The sequence below is a fragment of the Lampris incognitus genome, chromosome 18 (genome assembly GCF_029633865.1).
Source record: "Lampris incognitus isolate fLamInc1 chromosome 18, fLamInc1.hap2, whole genome shotgun sequence".
NCBI classification, from domain to species: domain Eukaryota; kingdom Metazoa; phylum Chordata; class Actinopteri; order Lampriformes; family Lampridae; genus Lampris; species Lampris incognitus.
Genome location: NC_079228.1, coordinates 37,392,151 through 37,414,995, shown reverse-complemented (window position 1 = coordinate 37,414,995; position 22,845 = coordinate 37,392,151). Strand labels below are relative to the sequence as shown.

Sequence of the window (22,845 nt, the reverse complement as noted above, 5' to 3'; positions counted from 1 at the left end):
AAAGGGTGTGAATACTTATGTACATGCAATATTTCAGTTTTTTATTTTTAATAAATTTGCAAAAATTTCTACAAAACCTTTTTTGCTTTGTTATGATGGGGTATTGTATGTAGATTGATGAGGGAAAAAAAGGAATTTAATCCATTTTGGAATAAGGCTGTAACATAACAAAATGTGGGGAAAGTGAAGGGGTGTGAATACTTTCCGGATGCACTGTACATTCATGCATGTTCAGTAATCCAGGTAAAGAAATCACAGAAGGTTGAATCAGTTCGTTTGGACACGTTTATTGAGAGAAACGCTTCATCACTCATCTAATGTCCCTTTTCTACTACATGGTACTGGCTCAACTCGGCTCGACTTTTTCGTTTTCCAGTACCGGCATTTTGGTAACTGTTACCACTTTTCTGGTACCACCTTTGTCGGGGTTCCAAAAAAATTGGAGCGGATACCAAAATCAATGCAGACCAGCTGCACTGAGGGGGTACTGTTACGGTAATGGAAAACGACACTCTGCGAGTCGAGTCGAGTTGAGCCGGTACCACGTAGTGGAAAGGGGGCAAAAGTGACGTCTTCAGTCTCAACTGACTGCAGGTACCCCCACCCTTATAAACAATACAGTGGCATGACTGAAACCAGCGATCAGTTTCCTATGCAAATGCCCTTACTATTGGCCGCTATTCAGAGGACTTGGGAATGTTTGCAATCACAGCACTGTAAGATGGTGACAGATGTAGTGTTAGCCCCCCCCCCCCCCGGTTCAGGGATGGTCGTTCCCTCTTCACATAGATGGCCTCTTTGACTCCCCGTTCAAACCAGTGTTCCTCCATACCAAGGATGTGCACATCCTCATCCTTGAAAGAGTGGCCACTGGCCTGTAGATGCAGTGGAGGAACAAACCCTCAAAAAGAGCCTTAGTTTTTGAGATACCCCTACCCGGAGTACAGCAAAAGCTGACCTTGTTTTTTCATAACTTTAAGGTGTCCCCTTCATGAAATGGATGGTCAGCAGTGTTACTTTTACTGCAAACATCATGAAATTGATCCATGAAGTGATTCACCACATAGGGAAAAAAGTGAAGAAAAAAAAAACGCCTACCCTAAAAGAGGGAGTTCCAAGTTAATCCTTTGTCATTTTCTACCTGATGCTTGTTTTTACATAGAACTTGCTCAAAAAGGTCTACATGTAGTGTCTCTACATCCCAGAATAACCAGGATGCCAAAATTAAGTTCTATTTTGTATCAGGAGCCTTTTATACAAGGCCATATTATAGGCGGAAATAGCAAAAAGTATATTTTTCTGATGATCATTCACTTGTAATCCTGGTCCTACTCTTCTATCAGGGATAGAACAAAACTTAACCTTGTTTTTCATATGTTTAACATGTACCCTTCATGAAATCAGTGGTCAGAAGTTTTACCTTTTCTGCAAAAGTCATGAGATTTATCCGTGAAGTGATTCTCCACATTTGCAAAAAAGTGCATAAAAGTCCCAGGCACAGTCTAATGGTGTAGACTGTGGAGTCCTGGCCTGGCATGTTAGCGCTCCTGTGTTGTGTCATCCTCTTGGCCAGCGTCTGTTTAGTTTCCCCGATGTACAAGTCACGGCAATCCTCCTGGCACTTAACAGCATACACTAGATTGCTCTGTTTGTGCCAGGGGACCCGATCCTTGGGGTGGACCAACTTCTGGCGCAGCGTGTTTTGGGGGGTTAAAAGCAACTGAGACGTGGTGTTTGGAAAATATGCGTCTCAGCTGTTCCAACACTCCCGCCACATACGGAATCGCCATTGTTTTACGCTTGGACCAGGGGTGTGAAACTCCAGGCCTCAAGGGCCGCAGTGTCTGCAGGTATTTGTTGCAACTGTGCACTACACCACCTGATTTAACTAATTAGCTCACCTCCCGGATCAAGGAGGGAAAGGGACTAGTTTAATCAGGTGGTGTAGTGCACGGTTGCAACAAATACCTGCAGACACTGCGTAGGCATTTCGGGGCTCAGGCCGCAGAAGTTCGGCCTTTAAAGCCGCCCCGAGCCCGGCACGCTCCGAGAAGATGGGTCATAGGTGAAGTTTCAGCCAGGCAGGAACCGGGGAAGTTTGTTTGTTAGGCTAGTTGTGTGTTTTATTTCCAGCTTGCCGTCATTGGCCACCGGTGGACGTGACTTTAAACTAGTGAGGTCGAGTGGCTGTAATGGAGGCCAATTAACGTTCGGCCCGTGTATGGTGTCCGTTTGTTTTAGCGAGGCCTACTTTTGAGTCACGCGTGTCTACTCCTGGTTCTAGGCCTCTGGTTGGAAAAGGGGGGGAAAGGGGGAGAGAATTCCAGCTTCGCGGGGAGTTGGAACTGAAGCAATTGGAGGTTAGAGACGCTATTAAAATGCAACATCTGGCGGTGCAGCATGGACAAAACGTGTCCACTCTGCATCAGGCTGGCACATAGTTGCCAAGTCCGCTTCTAATACGCGGCGTTGGGCTTCTTCTTTTCGTGTTGTTTTGTTGAAGTTGCTTGAAAAGATGACGAGTCGCGGGTTGCGTTTTTTGGGGCTTGTTTTTAAAACTGGTTGCTTGATTGTAAAAATAATAAGCGACTTTGTTTTTACGTACTTCTGCGTGCGAACCTTCGCAGAGCCCGCGGTGCAGCCTGTGTGCGTAGCCTTTGCGTCGAGGCCACCCAGTACGCTGTTGGTTCTGTGAACGTTCGACGTGGACGCATCAGCGCAGTGCAACTGGCCCCTCCCACAAACCCATATATGTATGCTAGCCATAACTTTGCTGTAAATCTACTCATATATTTTCACAATGTGTGTGTGTGTGTGTGTGTGTTAGTTAGTGTAGATAGCGGGACCGAAAACTAAAGCATTTATGATTCTAATTCTTTCTGGAGGTGGTAGGTATCGTCTCAGAGAGTAAGGGGAAAAATCCCAGGAAATTAAAATTATGCATAATTATGCATAAATATGCAAAATATGCATTTTTCTAAAAATGGCTAAAAACCACTTTTCTCGGCATTTTAGATGATTCTGAGCATCTTTGATTTTTTTCACCTATATAAAAAAAATTTCTGGGACTTGAAATGTTTTGGCATTATGCAAAATAAATGCATTTTTGCAAAAAATGCACTTATGATCCTAATTTTTTTTGGAGGTGGTAGGTATTGTTCCAGAGAGGACCAGAAAAATAGCAGGAAATTAAAATAATTATAATAATCATGCATAATTATGCAAAATATGCATTTTCTAAAAATGGCTAAAAACCACTTTTCTCGGCATTTCAGATGATTCTGAGCATTTGGGGGGGGTTTGGAGTGGGGGGGGGGTTTAGGGGCAGGGGGAAGGCGGTTAGCTGGCAGGATGAAGAGGAGGGAGATTTAGACGGGTGGATAACCAAACCGCTACATTGTAGCGGGGTTCTTCTAGTGTTCTATATAATACTAAATATAATATATAGTTCTGCATTTGGCAACGCAGAACTGGCATTTGCAACATTTGAATTGAATAAGTGCCTGCCATATAGAGGCCTACTTTGTTGGCCTTTGATGAGTTTTAGCAAAATAAATAGCACACAGAAACAGGCAGGCGTGCACAGGCACACACACACACTGGTTTATGTCAAATAGGCCTGTATTCTGTATGTATTCTGAATGTGAATGTTGTGTTTAAATGTTCTAATTTGCCAGACAAATAGGCGTGTCAGAATTTGAATTGAGTTTAATTAATGCCTGCCTTCCCTATGTAGGCGTACTTTGTTGCTGTTGGATGAGTTGGTGAAATAAATTCTGTATTTGTTTTTCAAACTCTAAATTGTGTCAGTGTGATATACACTCACTGGCCACTTTATTAGGTACACCTTGCTAGTACCGGGTTGGACCCCCTTTTGCCTTCAGAACTGCCTTAATCCTTTGTGGCATAGATTCAACAAGGTACTGGAAACATTCCTCAGAGAGTTTGGTCCATATTGACATGATAGCATCACGCAGTTGCTGCAGATTTGTCGGCTGCACATCCATGATGCGAATCTCCCGGTCCACCACATCCCAAAGGTGCTCTACTGGATTGAGATCTGGTGACTGTGGAGGCCATTTGAGTACAGTGAACTCATTGTCATGTTCAAGAAACCAGTCTGAGATGATTCGAGCTTTATGACATGGCGCATTATCCTGCTGGAAGTAGCCATCAGAAGATGGGAACACTGTGGTCATAAAGGGATGGACATGGTCAGCAACAATACTCAGGTAGGCTGTGGCGTTGACACGATGCTCAATTGGTACTAAGGGGCCCAAAGTGTGCCAAGAAAATATCCCCCACACCATTACACCACCACCACCAGCCTGAACCGTTGATACAAGGCAGGATGGATCCATGCTTTCATGTTGTTGACGCCAAATTCTGACCCTACCATCCGAATGTCGCAGCAGAAATCGAGACTCATCAGACCAGGCAACGTTTTTCCAATCTTCTATTGTCCAATTTTGGTGAGCCTGTGCGAATTGTAGCCTCAGTTTCCTGTTCTTAGCTGACAGGAGTGGCACCCGGTGTGGTCTTCTGCTGCTGTAGCCCATCTGCCTCAGGGTTCGACGTGTTGTGCGTTCAGAGATGCTCTTCTGCATACCTCGGTTGTAATGAGTGGTTATTTGAGTTACTGTTGCCTTTCTATCAGCTGGAACCAGTCTGGCCATTCTCCTCTGACCTCTGGCATCAACAAGGCATTTTCGCCCACAGAACTGCCGCTCACTGGATATTTTCTCTTTTTCGGACCATTCTCTGTAAACCCTAGTGATGGTTGTGCGTGAAAATCCCAGTAGATCAGCAGTTTCTGAAATACTCAGACCAGCCCGTCTGGCACCAACAACCATGCCACGTTGAAAGTCACTTAAATCACCTTTCTTCCCCATTCTGATGCTCGGTTTGAACTGCAGCAGGTCGTCTTGACCATGTCTACATGCCTAAATGCATTGAGTTGCTGCCATGTGATTGGCTGATTAGAAATTTGCGTTAACGAGCAGTTGGACAGGTGTGCCTAATAAGGTGGCCGGTGAGTGTATATGTTGTTAGGGCCATGGCGGGCTACAGCCGTATCGGGCTTGTTTTCGAAGCGGCAGCGTCGATGAAGCCTCCCGAATTCATCGTCACTCACAGGTTTGTAAATTGCCTCACAAAGTGTACTTACCCATTTTTTTAAAAGATAAACGCGTCGTTCTGATGAAACCGGGGGGTTGAGACGTGCATTTAATTAAGTAAATGTATTTCTGCCACCTCCTGTCAATGCTAGTCAACGAGCGGGAAGGCTAACTTTAGCTAGCGGAGACGTCGTGATAGTCAGGCAAGTAAATTCTAGAGGTTATAACGTTAATACGGAACGGGTTACATTAACCTGCTGTGAATACCATTGTAAGCTACTAATAAGACACGTTAGCCCCCTAGCTAACGGGTCTGACCCTTTAGCCGAGCGGTTAGGGACGTCGCCTTGTGGTGCGGTACACCTCGTATCGAATCCCGCACCGGGCAAAAAATAACCGGTTATGCTGGCGGCAGCGGCGGGACCCGGAAGTGTGCAGATCCTCAGAAGTCTCTTCGAAGCGCGGGAAGAACAAAGCGCGAGGGCGCGCTTCCGGGAGAGAGTGACGACTTTCAAGTTAGCCCCTAGCTAACGGGTCCGACCCTTTAGCCGAGCGGTTAGTGATGTCGCCTTGTGGTGCGGTACACCTCGTATCGAATTCCGCACCGGACAAGAAAATAACCGGTTACATTAATAATGTTATTTTGTTAGCCAGTAATACGTTGATATGTTTCTAATGATAATAATCATCGTGTGGGTAAAAGTAGCAGTGATAATACGTTAGCTGTATTAGCTATCAATAATAGCTAGCAGCAGGCTTAGCTTGGAGCAGACAGGTGGTTTTGGTGGTTTTGGGTGGGTTAAACTGGCCGTGGGGTCTGCTATACTGCCAGATCCATTGCTGACATTGCGCTTTTTGCGTCCCGGCTTTCGGGCAGGGAAAGAAAAATACACCCCCTCGAACTTTTCAGATATCTAGTATCCGATCTGCGGATCCCATAGGCACACCGGTGCAGCATTTTCCTGCCTGTTTGAAAGCTTGACGGACCCTCCTCACATAGAAACCGTTGCTAAGGTAGGATTGGACAAGCACCGTTCTGGGGCGGTACTTTGCGCAAGGTCAATTATCCATCCGTGTGGCAAAGTATAAATGGTGGCTTTGCACCAAGCTCACAGTAGGCGGGTTCACTGTCATCCTTGATGTCATCAAGTATAGCGAGAACTGTTTGACCTGGTGACCCGTATCTGTGAATGATTCCGGTCTCCGTTAAATCAGAACGTGACATTGTCCTGCGAAATATCCGCTCCCGAGCACGCCTGGCATGGCGAGGCCTTCGCCTGGCTACAGTCACTGCTGCCATGACGGCTGCCGCCTTATATACTGAATATGCAATTGCGTAAAGTTGCTGTGATACATGAAGCCAATCAGTGGCTCATGTCAGTGGATGGATTTGATTGGCGCGGGTGCTGCAGCAACTGTCTAATCAATCGTTATGCTGCTAAAGTTCTATGTGATGGTTAAAAGATGTCTCGATGCATGCTCATCCAGATGAACCGATTCGGCATTCTATGATGGTTGAATTAGTACGGCATGATGGCGCCTCCAAACCTCAGTTTTTCTCCAGCGCTGCCAGAAGACAATGAAGACGGACCAGAAGTCGGGATTCGGGTATGTGTCATGGAGTCCATCCATTATCCGAACCACTTATCTTGCTTTCAGGGTCGCTGGGATGCTGGAGCCTATCCCAGCAGTCATTGGGTGGCAGGTGGGGAGACACTCTGGACAGGCCGCCAGGCCATCACACAGGGCCCACACATACACATTCATACCTAGAGACAATTTAGTAAGGCCAATTCACCTGACTTATAGTATTTCCTTGGACTGTGGGAGGAAACCGGAGCACCCGGAGGAAACCCACAGAGAACTTGCAAACTCCACACAGAGGACGACCCGGGACGACCCCCCCAACGTTGGACTATCCTGGGGTTCGAACCCAAGACCTTCTTGCTGTGAGGTGACTGCGCTAACCACTGCACCACCAAGAGATTCACAATACTCAAGTGTGGCACGGCGTCTGCCTGTGCTGCAGCCAGTGTCACTGCCAGCTCCAGACTCACCCGTCGCTCTACTGGCGCCAAGGAAACATCTACTGCCAGCGGGACTACTGCCGGTCAGTTGTAACTATGACTCGAACACATTAACATGCATATTACCTGTACTTTAATCCTGTTCTGTGAAGCACTTTGTCATCCTGTTCCGAAAAGTGGTATACAAATAAAGTTTACTATTATTATTATTATTATTTCAAGGTTTTAGATTAAATCAGTCTCAGATCTGAGATAAACGAGTTCTTTATGTATGAAGCAATATTAGACAGACCCACAAGGAATCAAGAAAAGCGATTTTGATTTCTGTTGTCTGTGTTTGGCACCCAGTGAGGGGATCCCAGCTGTCCTTTTAAACACCTGTGTTTTGTTTGTTTTTTTAATTGGTCCCCCAGGGACCATCTCCCATCCAACCTCCTACCAGGCAGCCAATGAGAGGCCTTCTCGCCTGCCTGCAGAGACACCTGGGGCTTCTTGTTTACAGGTGTGCCAGGATGCCGCCTGGGACGGCCGCTGAGGTTGGATAAGTCGGCCCCCGTTGCTGATCTGCGGTCGGTTTTGGGTTCTAGACGCGGTGGATTCAGACAGCAGGGTTTAGCTCGGGGAAACCGATCCTCAGTCTGTTTATATGGCGGCTTATTATGGCCAGGTGGAGGGTCAGGTGTTTGGGTGGAGGAACAGTTTAACAAGTCAGGATTTCTGGACGGCACCTCAGTCTGGGGAGATATCGTGGGACTGAAAGTGGAGAGAGGGTCGAGTCTGTGGTCTGGTGAGGTTCTGCGGGAGAACGGCCGGGACCGTCACGCAGGGGGAAATCTTCAGCGTTGAGGAACTGGTTCTCAAAAACAGCTTACTCGAGAAGCCAGCCAGTAACCTTTCTGGAAGTCTGGTAAGCATGCTGTCATTTCCATTGTGAGTCTGCATGAGTTAATTTGTGTAGGTAAATGGTGCTTTCATCACACATTGTTCCCATCTGCTAAATAGACTTTTATTATGAAGTCTGTTTAGTGGAGATGCAGGGACGTGGGTATGAACGGACCAGACGGAAAACTGAAATAGGATAAATACCCTTTGTGTTTTCATCCGTCTCATCTTAAGTCAATATGTTTTATTGCTACGTCACGTTTTGTTTGCAGTTTACAGTAGATTTGTATGAGGCAACGTAATGGGCCACAATGGACACTCATCTGTCTTTAGAGGTCAGTGGTGGTTTTAAATACCTGGAACGAAAGATAAGATGGAACAATGACGCACAAATGCGCCTGTATGTGTGGGTTCATCTCAACCGGGTCGTCAATGAGATTTGTTTTTTTATTTCATGACCACTTCAGACAAGTCGTGTGGAAAGTTTAAAGAGGTAGTTCGTCCCGTGTGCCTTGTAGCTTTTCACTGGACACGGGTAGGTCAAACCCACAGCGGCTTCGTCAATGATGATAATAGGACTAATTAGCCGCTCTTGTCTAATTTTAGTTCTCTGCTCGTGGCCGTGATTGCGAAGTGGCAAAATTATCAAATCAGCCCCCCCCCCTCCCCCGTCCTCAGGTGACAGGAGCAAGGACAATCATGACGTCACCGGGGGAAGGAGCCTGGGACCTGTTGTACGGCAGTCACCGCGGCGACAAGGTGGAGAGGGTGGAGCTGCACGGCAGTGCGACCGGGGCGGAGGAGAGCGCCGAGGGAGACGATGTAAGACGCAGGCAGAGCCGTGCTGTGGGACTGGTGGCGAAAGACCTCACTGTAGAACGTCTAATTAAACATGCGGTAACACTTTAGTATGGGGAACATAAAAAAACCTAATTACTAGTGAATTAGTCATGATCAAGATGTCACTTTAGTATAGGGAACATAAAAAAACCTAATTACTAGTGAATTAGTAATGATCAAGCTGTCACTTTAGTATGGGGAACATATTCTAAGTAACAAAAACTTAATTACTAGTGAATTAGTAATGATCAAGATGTCACTTTAGTATGGGGAACATATTCTAATTAAAAAAACTTAATTACTAGTGAATTAGTAATGATCAAGATGTCACTTTAGTATGGGGAACATATTCTAAGTAACAAAAACTTGATTACTAGTGAATTAGTAATGATCAAGCTGTCACTTTAGTATGGGGAACATATTCTAAGTAACAAAAACTTAATTACTAGTGAATTAGTAATGATCAAGATGTCACTTTAGTATGGGGAACATATTCTAAGTAAAAACACTTAATTACTAGTGAATTAGTAATGATCAAGCTGTCACTTTAGTATGGGGAACATATTCTAAGTAACAAAAACTTAATTACTAGTGAATTAGTAATGATCAAGATGTCACTTTAGTATGGGGAACATATTCTAAGTAACAACAACTTAATTACTAGTGAATTAGTAATGATCAAGATGTCACTTTAGTATGGGGAACATATTCTAAGTAACAACAACTTAATGTAGAGTAATTTAACACTATGAACACTTGTAGTGTTGTGTGTTGTTATGTAAGAACAGACCATATTCATTAAGTGTTAGTAAGGGAGAATAACTCTTCTTGTTGTACTACCACCTTATAAAGGCCACACTAAGCAAAGCATATTGAGATGGTACTACTAATAAGCAATACTTCTGAGGTCATAGAGGGAAAACTCATAGTTAATGGCTTACTGGTTGTATAATAAGGCCATGCAGAATAAGGCATTAATGAGTACGTAATAATGGCCAATTAAGAGCCAACATGTTGCTAATTTGCATGCTATTAAGCACCTAATTAACGGTGACTACGTTCCCCATACTAAAGTGTTACCAAACCTATATTAAAAAACAAAAGGTTCTTAAACTTCACCGCCCTCAGATCAACGTTACAACCAGCTGTGTCATCAGCGCTTTAACCGGCTGCTAAGGCTCATTTGCCCCGGAGCAAGACACCGAACCTCTATCCCCCCTCCCAGAGACTCTGACCCTTGACCTCTGACCTACCCGCTGGAGGGAAGGAGGGCCAAGTGAAATCTGGTCGTTCGAGGGCCCCGCCTGAAGTCAACAAACCCGCCGCGCCGCCCGGACGCCACATTTTGGGGTTAAAAGTCTTCCTTTGTGTGCGTCTCTCACCTTTGTCCGTCCACCTCCTCCCTGTTCTCACTGCAGACTACAGCCTCCTGCACCCAGGAGCCGATGATGATCTGCGCCGGCTGTGGCGAGCGAGTGTGCGACCGCTTCTTCCTGCTGGCGGCAGGCCGAGTGTGGCACGGCGTCTGCCTGTGCTGCAGCCAGTGTCACTGCCAGCTCCAGACTCACCCGTCGCTCTACTGGCGCCAAGGAAACATCTACTGCCAGCGGGACTACTGCCGGTCAGTTGGCATCCTGTCCGGACGGGCGGGCGGGCGGACGGATCGATCAGTCAGTCAAGACAAGCATTCACCTACACTCTACAGTGTGTGTGTGTGATTTATATGAACCCCGGTTCGAGTGTGTGTGTGTGTGTGTGTGTGTGTGTGTGTGTGAGAGGTTTATATGAACCCCGGTTCGAGTGTGTGTGTGTGTGTGATTTATATGAACCCCGGTTCGAGTGTGTGTGTGTGTGTGTGTGTGTGTGTGTGTGTGTGTGTGTGTGTGTGTGATTTATATGAACCCTGGTTCGAGTGTGTGTGTGTGGTTTATATGAACCCTGGTTTGAGCGTGTGTGTGTGTGTGTGTGTGTGTGTGTGTGGTTTATATGAACCCTGGTTTGTGTGGTTTATATGAACCCTGGTTCGAGCGTGTGTGTGTGTGTGTGTGTGTGTGAGAGAGATTTATATGAACCCCGGTTCAAGTGTGTGTGTGTGTGTGTGTGTGAGAGAGATTTATATGAACCCCGGTTCGAGTGTGTGTGTGTTTATATGAACCCTGGTTCAAGTGTGTGTGTGTGAGAGAGATTTATATGAACCCCGGTTCGAGTGTGTGTGTGTGTGTGTGTGTGTGTGTGTGTGTGTGTGTGTGTGTGTGTGTGTGTGTGTGTGTGTGTGTGATTTATATGAACCCCGGTTCGAGTGTGTGTGTGTGTGTGTGTGTGTGTGTGTGTGTGTGTGTGTGTGTGTGTGTGATTTATATGAACCCTGGTTCAAGTGTGTGTGTGTGGTTTATATGAACCCTGGTTTGAGCGTGTGTGTGTGTGTGTGTGTGTGTGGTTTATATGAACCCTGGTTTGTGTGGTTTATATGAACCCTGGTTCGAGCGTGTGTGTGTGTGTGTGTGTGTGTGTGTGTGAGAGAGATTTATATGAACCCCGGTTCAAGTGTGTGTGTGTGTGTGTGTGAGAGAGAGATTTATATGAACCCCGGTTCGAGTGTGTGTGTCTATATGAACCCCGGTTCAAGTGTGTGTGTGTGTGTGTGTGTGAGAGATTTATATGAACCCCGGTTCGAGTGTGTGTGTCTATATGAACCCCGGTTCAAGTGTGTGTGTGTGTGTGTGTGTGTGTGTGTGTGTGTGTGTGTGAGAGATTTATATGAACCCCGGTTCGAGTGTGGGTGTGTTTATATGAACCCCGGTTCGAGTGTGTGTGTGGTTTATATGAACCCCGGTTCGAGTGTGTGGGTGTGTGTGTGTGATTTATATGAACCCTGGTTCGAGCGTGTGTGTGCGTGTGTTTATATGAACCCCAGTTCAAGTGTGTGTGTGTGTGTGTGAGAGAGATTTATATGAACCCGGGTTCGAGTGGGTGTGTTTTATATGAACCCCGGTTCGAGTGTGGGTGGTGGGTACAAACCTGGGTCTGGTTAGGGGAGCAATGAATGTGTGTGTGCATGTTTAACAAGATACTGTCCAGCAGGTTAAGATGTCAGGCTACAGTAAAATAAAATAAATAGATTTAAAAGAGAAAAATTCAATTGTTTACATTTACAACAACGACAGTATGGACATCAGCGCCAAAATAAAAGCTGTTGCTTAGTAAATGCGATATAGATGAAGGTTTTTTTGAAGGTGGGAGAGACTTGAGATTTGTTAGCAGGGATGTGAGGGAAAGTTAAAACTTCCCCTAATCAGACGACTGATCCTTAAAACTCGCAGTTCCCTGACCCTTGACCCGGCTGGCATTTTCCTCTCCCTGTTAAGGCTGTTTGGAATTGGACGATGCGCTCGATGCTCACAGCCCATCCCATCGTCCACCATGGTGATGAGATCTGGCAGTCTGACCTTTCACCCCCAGTGCTTTTCCTGCCAGGTGAGCTTCTTCTTCTTCTTCTTCTTCTTTTTTTTGTAAAGGGAAATGTAATATAAGACGGTTTGATTTCAGGTCAGATGAACTCTATTAATCCTCAAAAGAAAACAGAATTTTGCAACAGGAAGCAGACATTAAGAAAAACAGCACCAACGCAGAGTTAAACAGTGCAAACAGGTAAAAAAACACACAAAAGTCAATAAAGTAGCACAACTACAGACTACACAAAGGAGTAATTTGGCCAAAGATTTCAAAAATAGTGTTCTCTGCGAGTAACGAACAGACATGGCGCCGCAACCTAACACGGTCACTTCCAAAAACAGCCCTAACTGCATTCAGCGATAGTCAGGAACAGATAGTATAATAAATTCATTCATTCATTCACTCGTCTTCAGCCGCTTCTCCGGGGTGGGGTCGCGGTGGCAGCAAGCTAAGTAGGGCACTCCAGACGTCCCTCTCCCCAGCAAGGCCCTCCACCTCCTCCTGGGGGATCCCAAGGAGTTCCCAGGCCAGACTGGACATGTGGTCCCTCCAGCAGGTTCTGGGTCTACCCCGGGGTCTCCTCCCAGTTGGCCGTGTCCAGTAAACCCCCAAAGGAAGGCGCCCAGGAGGCGTCCTAATCAGATGCCTGAACCACCTCAACTGGCTCCATTCGATGCGAAGGAGCAGCGGCTCTACTCCGAGCTCCCTCCGGATGTCCGAGCTCCTCACCCTATCTCTAAGGCTGAGCCCAGACACCCTACGGAGGAAACTCATCTCAGCCACTTGTAGCCAAGATCTCACCCTTTCGGTCACCACCCACAGCTCATGACCACAGGTGAGGGTTGGAACGAAGACTTGACTGGTGAATTGAGAGCTTTGCCTCCCGGCTCAGCTCCCTCTCCACCACAACGGTCCGGTACAACGTCCACATTACTGCTGATGCTGCACCAACCAGCCTGTCAATCTCCCGCTCCATCCTGCCCTCACTCGTGAACAAGACCCCGAGATACTTGAACTCCTTCACCTGATATAATAAAATAAGACAAAACCTGAAGTACAAATTAGGGCAAGTAAGGAGAGTGAATGTGTTGTACACTAAGACATTTCTGTCTAAGAGATGGTTTCAGAAGGAAGGTGGGGTCCCGTGTCCAGCTCAGATCAACAGTCTTATGACAAGAAAAGCTTGTAGCCAGTGAAGGGACGCTAACACAGCCCTTCACTCTTCCACAGAGGACGGTTCTTCTTTCTACCCCACCCCCCGCTCCACGGGGAGGTCACAGGACAATGTTAACCCAGAACAGCGCCCCCTGGAAATAGTGGGAAACCTGATTTAACAGGGCGGACAGGACTGAGAACCCCTCTCATCCACAAGGTTTCACAAACCGCGAGCGTCCCCTTTTCCTCTCCCCGCTTTCGTTTGGCAGCGTGTTAGCGGACTGTGAGGAAGAGCGCCGTATGGTGGACACGTCTGTTAACGTCACGGTCACTAAACTCCATGCATGTACTCTGTTGTTATGTTTGAAGGAGTGTGATGCCACACTGACGCCTGGGAGCCTGTATTGCATGCAAGGCCAGGACCTCTACTGTCAGTCACATTACCATGGCAACGGCAGTGCTCAGCCATCCCACGATCTTCACCCTAAACCAAATTCAAGAGGTGCGTGTACCGGTTTGTGCACATGTGCTTGTCTAAACCGGTGTGTATGTGAACGTGGTAAAAAGCAGCAGAGCGGGGCGTCTGGGTGGCATGGCGGTCTATTCCACTGCCTGCCAACACGGGGATCGCCAGTCCGAATCCCTACAGACACAATTGGCCGTGTCTGCGGGTGGGAAGCCGGATGTGGGTATGTGTCCTGGTCGCTGCACTAGCGCCTCCTCTGGTGGGTCAGGGCGCCTGTTCAGGGGGGAGGGGGAACTGGGGGGAATAGCGTGATCCACCCATGCACCACGTCCCCCTGGTGAAACTCCTCACTGTCAGGTGAAAAGAAGCGGCTGGCAACATGTATGGGAGGAGGCGTGTGGTAGTCTGCAGCCCTCCCCGGATCGGCAGAGGAGGTGGAGCAGCGACCGGGACGCCTCGGGAGAATGGGGTAATTGGCCAGGTACATTTGGGGAGAAAAAGTGGGAATTTTTTTTTTTTAAAAAAGCAGCAGAGTGATAGACACGCTCCTGGGCTCTGTATGTAAACAGAACGTACATTTAATCCCATCTCGAAGAAAACACCTGAGTGATATTTTACATTTTTTAGCTCGGAAAAAAAAGTTCCGCGACCTTAAGGGGTTTTGAAATAAACCGTCCTCCCAAAGTGCACTCTTTAAGGATAGCTTAATTCTTTGTCCAAGAAAGTAAGCATTCTTAATTTGATTCCTAAAATAGACAATATTTTCTGGATTATAATTGTGACTGAGATAATAAGCATTTTGCCCTTAATGAGTTGTTTATACAAAGAGATAAAAGATATTTTGCACATAACTTGGTATCAAGGTTGAGAAACAATTGGGTTTTTCTGAATTCTCTAAAGATTTAGCGTTTATGGTTAATGGGGTTCTGGGATGTTTGCTAAACCATTAACATAGATAAAAAGAAGGAAGATGTGTTTTCACCAGTCTGGAAACTGACATAGTATCTGAAGGGTTTACAGATACTGAGCGGTAATACAAAGAATTTGGAACTGGGGTCTCAGAGGGTCCCTGTCCATAGGAGTCATTTACACTGGGGACATGTCCTCGCCACCTTTTCTCGTGGCCCATTTTTTACGCGCCACTTTGTGAAAGCCTTTAGTTAGTTGAATTTAATAATGAATAAAATCACGTTGGTACCACGGGCGTCCGTTTGTTCTGAAAAGTGCTGGGGACAACAACGGGTTTGACATGGTCGCACCTTTTTTCAGTGGGCCGTATGCTGCTGATAGATGTAAACGGCATCCCTTTAGAATCAGAATCATGTTTATTGGCCGTGTAGGTTTGCACATAGAAGGAATTTGACTCCGGTTTCGTGGCTGTAGTGCACTTAACATAGAATAACAACACTACAACACAACAATCTGAAGGTTGTTGTGTTGTAGTGGATTGACTTATAAGGATTAACTTATACAGGTGAAATAAGAGGCAATAAAGTGCAGTGGTGCAGAGAATATATCAGAAATGCTGAAATAGATGATGGCAGGTTACTTACATACATGCCTGAGGTAGAGGACATGACAGAGTGTACCAGTATACATACAATGTACAGTCCAGTATACACAACATGCATGGATTTATTTGACATTATTAAGTGTTCGTTTGAATGACAGCCTGTGGAAAGAAGCTGTTTTTATATCTGGTTGTTTTAGGGTACAGTGCTCTGTAGCGCCTGCCAGAGGGGAGGAGTTGGAACAGGTTGTGACCAGGGTGTGATGGTCTGCAGTGATGTTGCCTGCCTATTTCCTGAGTCTGGACATGTATAAGTCCTGAATGGAGGGCAGGTTGGCACCAATGATTTTCTCTGCCGATTTAACTCCGTTGTAGTCTGTCCCTGTCTTGGTGGCTGATCCAAATCAGACAGTGATGGATGTGCAGAGGACAGACTGGGTTATTGCAGAGTAGAACTGAATCAGCAGTTCCTGAGACAGGTTGAACTTCCTGAGCTGGCGGAGAAAGCGCATCCTCTGCTGGGCCTTTTTGATGATTGTGTCTATGTTGGATGCTCACCTTAGGTCTTGGGAGATTGTGGAACCCAGAAATCTGTAGGTTTTCATTGCAGACACTGTGCTGTTGAGAATGGTGGGGGGACAGAGTTTGGGGGCTCCTCCTGAAGTCCACTGTCATCTCCGCTGTTTTGAGCTTGTTCAGCTCCACGTTGCCATGGCCACACCAGAGGGCCAGCTGATCCACCTCCCGTCTATATGAAGACTTTTCACCATCCGGGATAAGGCCAATGATGGTTGTGTCATCTGCAAACTTCAGGAGTTTACAGATGGGTCACCTGTAGGGGTTGCACGACTTCTGATTTTTTCAAGTCGACGTTTCTATCAATAAAGTCGACGTAACGTCGACGCGTCGTTGATGACGTCATCACATACACACGCACGCAAAAAAACACAGACAGAATGGGCTGTCCAAAAATGAGCAACTTGTATTGACAAGACCTCTAGTGTGTGTGTGTCAGTGTGAAATCGCTTAATTTCCCCCCCCACCGGCATCTGCATTTGCGGTGATTGCAGAAAAAAATAATGCTGTGTGATCATGTGGTCAACGACTCATGGCCGGCGCATAGGAGCGACAAATTGGCTCGTTGCTCCGAGGGTGGGGGGGGTCGGAGATTTCATAGGTGTTCAATTGGCTACCAAATTGGGAGGGGAAATTGTAGACAATTCTAAGAAAGTATTAAGAAGGAAGAATGTATGAATAAGAATGTATTAACAGGAAAAAAGAAAAGTGGTCAACGACTCGTCGACGTCTCCCGGTAGGCGTCAACTTGTGGTAGTGACGTCGACGCGTTGATAAGTCGACTTTTCTGTGCAAGCCCTAGGGTGCAGTCATTTTTGCAGAGGAAGAAGAGTAGAGGGGAGAACACACATCCCTGGGGTGCACCAGTGCTGATTGTCCGGGTGCTGGATGTGATTTCCCCAGCCTCACCAGCTGCCTCCTGTCTGTCAGGAAGTTTTTAATCCACTGGCAGATGGGGGCTGGTACAGTGAGCTAGGTGAATTTGGAGTGGATGATATCTGGGATGATGGTGTTGAAGGCTGAGCTGAAGTCCACAAACAGGACCCTTGCATGTGTCCCCCTGGGGGGTCGAGATGCAGTCTTTTTTTTCCATTTATTTCTGATTTTTCCCTTTTTCTCCCAATTTAGTGGCCAATCGCTCCCTATTCTTGTTCAAAAACCCTCCCTCGTACCGCATGCATTCGCCAACTGCGTCTCTCCGGCCGGCAGTCTCGAAGGAGACGCCTTGCCACTTTCGTGACAAGGTGAACCCAGGCCGAACCACTGCTTTTTCCGACGCACACACAGAGACGCATTCATGTGACAAACACAAGCCGACTCCACCCCCCTCCCGAAGACAGCGGTGCCAATTATTGCTGCTTCATCGAATCCGGCCATAGTCGGATCTGACGAGACCGGGGCATGAACCCCGGTCCCCAGTGGGTAACTGCATCGACACAAAGCCGATGCTTAGACCGCTACACCACCGCAGACCCGAGGTGTAGTCATTTAATCCTGTGATACAGGGTGTCTTGGGAACCGGGATGATAGTAGAGCTCTTGAAGCAGGAGGGGACTTCACACAGCTCCAGTGATCTGTTGAAGATCAGTGTGAAAATGGCGGCCAGCTGGTCAGTACAGACTTTTAAGACAGGAGTGTGACACGCCGTCCAGGCCTGGTGTCTCCCTGGTCTTCTGTCTCTGGATGAGCTGGCGCACGTCCTCAACACAGATCCTGAGTGCGGGTGAGGAATTGATGGGGAGGGGAGAGTGGCTGGCAGGGAGTGCAGTTGGTTGTGTATAGTGTTTGGAGAGGGTGAGGGGTGTGAAAGTTTGCTTTTTCTAACCTGCAGTAAAACCCATTTAGGTCATCAGCCAGTTGATGGTTCCCTACAGTGTGGTGGGATGGTCTCCTGTAGTTGGTAATGTCTTTCTAACCACTCCAGACTAATGATGAGTTGTTGGCAGAAAACCGGTTTTTCAGCCCTTCAGAATAGCACATTTTTGTCACTCCGATCTCCTTTGTGAGTGTATTTCTGGCTGTTATACCGAATCCTAACTCCACTCCTGTAGGCTTCCTCTTTGGCCTGACGAAGCTGCCTGAGTTTAGATGAGAACCAGGGCTTATTTGTGTTAAAGGTACAGAAGGTTTTGGTGGGCACACACATGTCCTCACAAAAGCTGATGTAAGATGTCACAGTGTCAGTAAGTACGTCCAGGTCTGTAGATGCAGCCTCAAAAATACTCCAGTCAGTGCAGTCGAGGCAGGCCTGGAGCTCCAATTTTGACTCATTACTCATTTAAAAGCTGCTTGCACTTTTTATGTGTGTTATGATGCTACAGCGTTAACCCCCTTACATATAATACAGCATGATAAGGTGCATCTATTATTCTAGTGTTTTGAAAGTCACAGTCATAGGAAACAAAAAGTTTATGTATGAAAGCCACATAACCAACATGTCTAAGTTATCTGTCAAGCACACCACCTATGCATGTTTTCTCAAATACTGAGACTGTGTCTGACTTATAGATACCACTACTCAAAGCCATATTGCAGCATATTAGAAACAAGTAATGTTGATATTAGTGCCGACATCAATAAGGTTGTCACTGGTAGAAGTGACATTCATTATCCGCCCCCAAACACGCGGACCTTAGACACTAATGGCCAAGTCCCTAGAATAGATGAAGGATATCCCGGAGGCAAATGGAGGCAAAGGGTGGAGTAAAGATTCAGGCTACCAAAATTACCCATGTAGTTACTGATCTTATCCCTGCTATATGCCAACATGAAAATCAGCTGGCCTTGCTATACCCATCGGTCTGTGACTGTACACAAAATAGCCCAATATTTATCTTATTGTTGCCTGTAATACACAACCAGTTTAGCTAATGTTAGCTATCTAGCACCAAATACTTCCTGCTGTCAACTGCTGCCTGTAATACCCAAGTTTAGCTAGGATAGCTAGCTAGCATTAAAATACCCCAAGCAGTTGTTGGCAAATACACATTATTTGGTGTCCATAGTTTGTTTCATAGTATGATGCTTTCCAAAAGCAATGCGGCTTCCAATCCCTAGATCCATGAGGGCAAAAAAAAAAAAAAAAATCACCAAGTTAATGCCAGGCATTTTTTCTCGATACGGATACGTTGAACTTCAGTTGGAATTTTCATTCTGTTAAGAGATCTCACGCTCTGCATACGGCCGCTCATAAACTCTCTTCCTTCCTTTTCATTTTTGCTGAGGCCGGTGTTGTGCCAAAAAAGTGATCTTCCGCCAAAAACTGATTGCAGCTCCTACCTGGTGACTGAAAGGTTGTTTCTGCCTCAAAATAAATTGACCTAAATTTTAAAGACAAGGCCTTGTCCTTGCTAATGAATATGAAAATGATGTGTGGATTTGTTTATAACAGATACAGCTTGCGGACAGCAACCATTTGTTGGTGTGACGTTACCTCGGGGGGGGGGGTAGTGTTTAAACTAAAACTATATTGTTGTGTCATACAGTGCACAGCAGTGACGGAAGTGTTACGATTTAGATTTGCCCATCAGTAAGCCTATTGGGTCTCTCTCTTGATGTATGTACCAACCATAGGCGTCGTTTACCCTGGGGACATGTCCCCACCACTTTTTGTCGCGGTCCATTTCGTCCCCAACGCTTGTTGAAAGCCTTTAGTTAGTTGAACTTAATAATGAATAAAATCACGTTGGTGCATATTAAGAGAGAGAGACCATATGAAAGCAAGACTGGTTTATTAATAAGCTTTGCTGTTGTTTGCTAAATTCGACGTGTATTTGCCAACAACTGCTTGGGGTATTTTAATGCTAGCTAGTGTAAACTACTAATAAGACACGTTAGCCCCCTAGCTAACGGGTCTGACCCTTTAGTCGAGCGGTTAGTGACGTCGCCTTGTGGTGCAGTACACCTCGTATCGAATCCCGCACCGGGCAAGAAAATAACCGGTTACACTAGCTAGCTATCCTAGCCAAACATGGGTATTACAGGTAGGCAGCAAGAAGGTGCTGGTGCTAGATAGCTAACATTAACTAAGCTGGTTGTTTATTACAGGCAACAATAAGATAAATATTGGGCTATTTTGTGTACACTCAGACTGATGCGTATAGCAAGTTCAGCTGATTTTCATATTGGCATCTAGCAGAGAAAGGATAAGTAACTACACAGGTCATTTTGGTATCCTGAACCTTTACTCTGTCCTTTGCTTGCATTCGCCTCTGGGATATCCTTCATCTACTCTAGGGACTGTGTTGCACTTAGCTATCTAATGTCAGCATGTCTGGGGGCGGACGATGGATGTACCTTCTACCGGTGACAACCTTGTTGATGTCAGCACTGATGGCTTGCAGGTGCTGTGCTTCACAGACATAACGTGGACGTGTCGGTTATGTGGTTTTCATAAACGTTTTATTGTTTTACATGACCGTGATTTTCAAAACACTAGAATAAAAGACGCAAATCCGTCTACCTTACCATGCTGTATTATGTCAAACCCGTCATTGTCCCCAGCACTTCTCACATCAAACCGATGCCCATGTCCCTGTCGTAGCCTCACCCTCATCCTTTCCATCCCCTCGGATTGTTCATCCAGCTTCGGTCGAAGGGGAGGAGTCCCTCAGCAGCCCCGAGCCACGATTGGACGACAGGGCGGCAGAGGGGCGGGTCCGCAGGCGGACCAAGCGAATCAGGACATGTTTCCGCAGCGAACAGCTTAGAGCGCTGGAGTCGTACTTCACCCAGAAACACAATCCGGACGGCAAAGACTGGACCTGCCTTGCCCACAAGACCGGTCTGCCTAAGAGAGTCCTGCAGGTGAGATGGAAATGAATAAAGGCTGAATTTTAGGAGCCTCTTATTATGATATTACTGGCAGTAGTTGTTGAATAGGTGCGTAATATGACTGGGGAAAGAGTTAACAAGTAAAAAAAAGTTAATTTTCATTTCACATTGCCCCTAAAATTAGCAATAAAAGAACTGCTGATGTAGTGTACACATAGAAACGAGTAAGGTAAAGTAATTGATATGAAACGTGGCATGGGCTCAGTTATTGTAAAGGAGAAGCCACAGAGTTTATTTTAAGAGTACATACACACAGATACTTACACACATTTGATCACCTGTGATGCACTGACATACTCTACACACAAACTCATGCACTTTCACACCAACTCACGCAACCGCACTCTTGCAAACGCACATTCAAATATACACACACTCAACCAAATACTGTGCAACCCACTCCTATGGCTTTAAACACACATACTCACCCAAACACACATGCACTCTCACCCACATGTAGGAAAATCCACATACATGAAAGCATGAGTGTGTATTCACACGCACGCATACAGACAGACGGGTGACAAATGAAAGGAAAGAACAACGTAAAGTGTATAGTGTGGTGTTGGGCCACTACGAGCCTCCAGAACAGCTTCGGTGCTCCTTTTCACAGCTTGTACAAGTCTCTGAACTCTACTGGAGGGATGGAACACCAGTTTTGCAAAAGATATTCCCTCATCTGGTGTTTGGATGGTGGTGGTGGAGAGCACTGTCCAACACATCAGTCCAAAATCTCCCATAGGTGTTCAGTTCAGTGACCCCCTCGTGTCCTGCGGATGGGGGGCGTTGTCGTCCTGAAACTGACCACTCCCATCAGGATAGAAATGTTTCATCATAGGATAAAGGTGATCACTCCGAATAACTTTGTAAGGCTCTGCGGTGACCCTTCCCTCTAATGCCCCTTTTCCACTGCATGGTACCGGCTCGGCTCAACTCTACTCGCTAGTTTTGGTTTTCCATTAGGCAAAAGCTAGGGATCGTACCCGGTACCAGGTACTTTTTTTTGGTACCACCTCCGGCGAGGTTCCAAGTGAGCTGAGCCGATACTAAAAGGTGACATGAAAATACCACCTTAAATAAATAAATAAAATATAAATATATGTACATTATTTATTTGAATATAAATAAAAAAAAACTAGTCAACACACCCACAAATGACCAGCGGGGCTTCGCCATGAGGGGATACTATCCGCAGTGGAAAACGAAATCCCAAAAAGTAAAGTGAGTAGAGTCGAATAGAGTCGAGTCAGGTTGAGCCAGTACCACGCAGTGGAAAAGGGGCATAAGGGCACGAGGACCCAAACCATGCCATCAAAATGCCCCCCACAGCATTCGGGTTTTTACTCTCATTTGTCACCTGTCTATATGTGTGTGTGTGTGTATGTATGTATATCTATATATATATATATATGTGTGTGTAAAACAACACGCAACTCACACACTCTGTTAGGTGTGGTTCCAGAATGCTCGGGCCAAACTGAGGCGGTCCCTCTCGTCTGACGACTCCCCGAACGACTCGCCCTGTGCTCTTCAGGGAGCCGAAACCATGGCAACCAACTCGACGCCCCCAACCTGCTTCCCCAGCCAATCGCAGGCCTTCCACACCACCACCATCGACCATCTACAGCTCTCCTTAATCACTGCCCCGCTCGGCATACCGCCCCAAAGTCCAACCTTTGAGCAGTCACAAGAGCTAAAAGACTCCTTCTTCCTGGACTGTGTTTCCCAGGTTGCATCGGGCAGTAGCTCCCTCCGGGAGGCCTATGGGGAGTTTGGAGAGCCGGCGGGGGGAGCAGAGAGAGATGAGGACTCTGACATGGCTCTTAGGCCTTATTACTGTTAGGCAGGAATCTAAGCACTTGAATACAAGGAAAAGACCCCATTTACACCGGGTACTGAAACACATCTTGGTTAACTCAGTTGCTTATTCGGGTAAAAACGCACATGCACATGCTCATGAGATGCATTTGGGACAGATATAATCCA

At 46.4% G+C, this 22,845-nt stretch overlaps 1 protein-coding gene across 1 annotated transcript; it reads left to right on the top strand.

Moving 5' to 3' along the window:
• The first annotated feature begins 5,056 nt into the window (after positions 1-5,056).
• On the top strand, positions 5,057-22,702 carry LOC130128444 (LIM/homeobox protein Lhx9-like). Its single transcript, XM_056298053.1, has 9 exons — positions 5,057-5,136; positions 7,147-7,234; positions 7,558-7,680; positions 8,705-8,848; positions 10,285-10,487; positions 12,232-12,340; positions 13,844-13,976; positions 20,624-20,832; positions 22,310-22,702. Exons 1-9 carry the CDS (start codon positions 5,057-5,059, stop codon positions 22,700-22,702), a joined length of 1,482 nt encoding a protein of 493 aa, XP_056154028.1.
• Positions 22,703-22,845: the final 143 nt, after the last annotated feature.

Coding starts and splice junctions, on each gene's coding strand:
- LOC130128444 (XM_056298053.1), top strand. CDS start 5,057: ATGGCGGGCTACAGCCGTATCGGGCTTGTTTTCGAAGCGGCAGCGTCG. Junction 7,235..7,557: donor GGGACTACTGCCGGTCAGTT/GTAACTATGACT, acceptor TTGGTCCCCCAG/GGACCATCTCCCATCCAACC. Junction 7,681..8,704: donor CGCCTGGGACGGCCGCTGAG/GTTGGATAAGTC, acceptor CCCCGTCCTCAG/GTGACAGGAGCAAGGACAAT.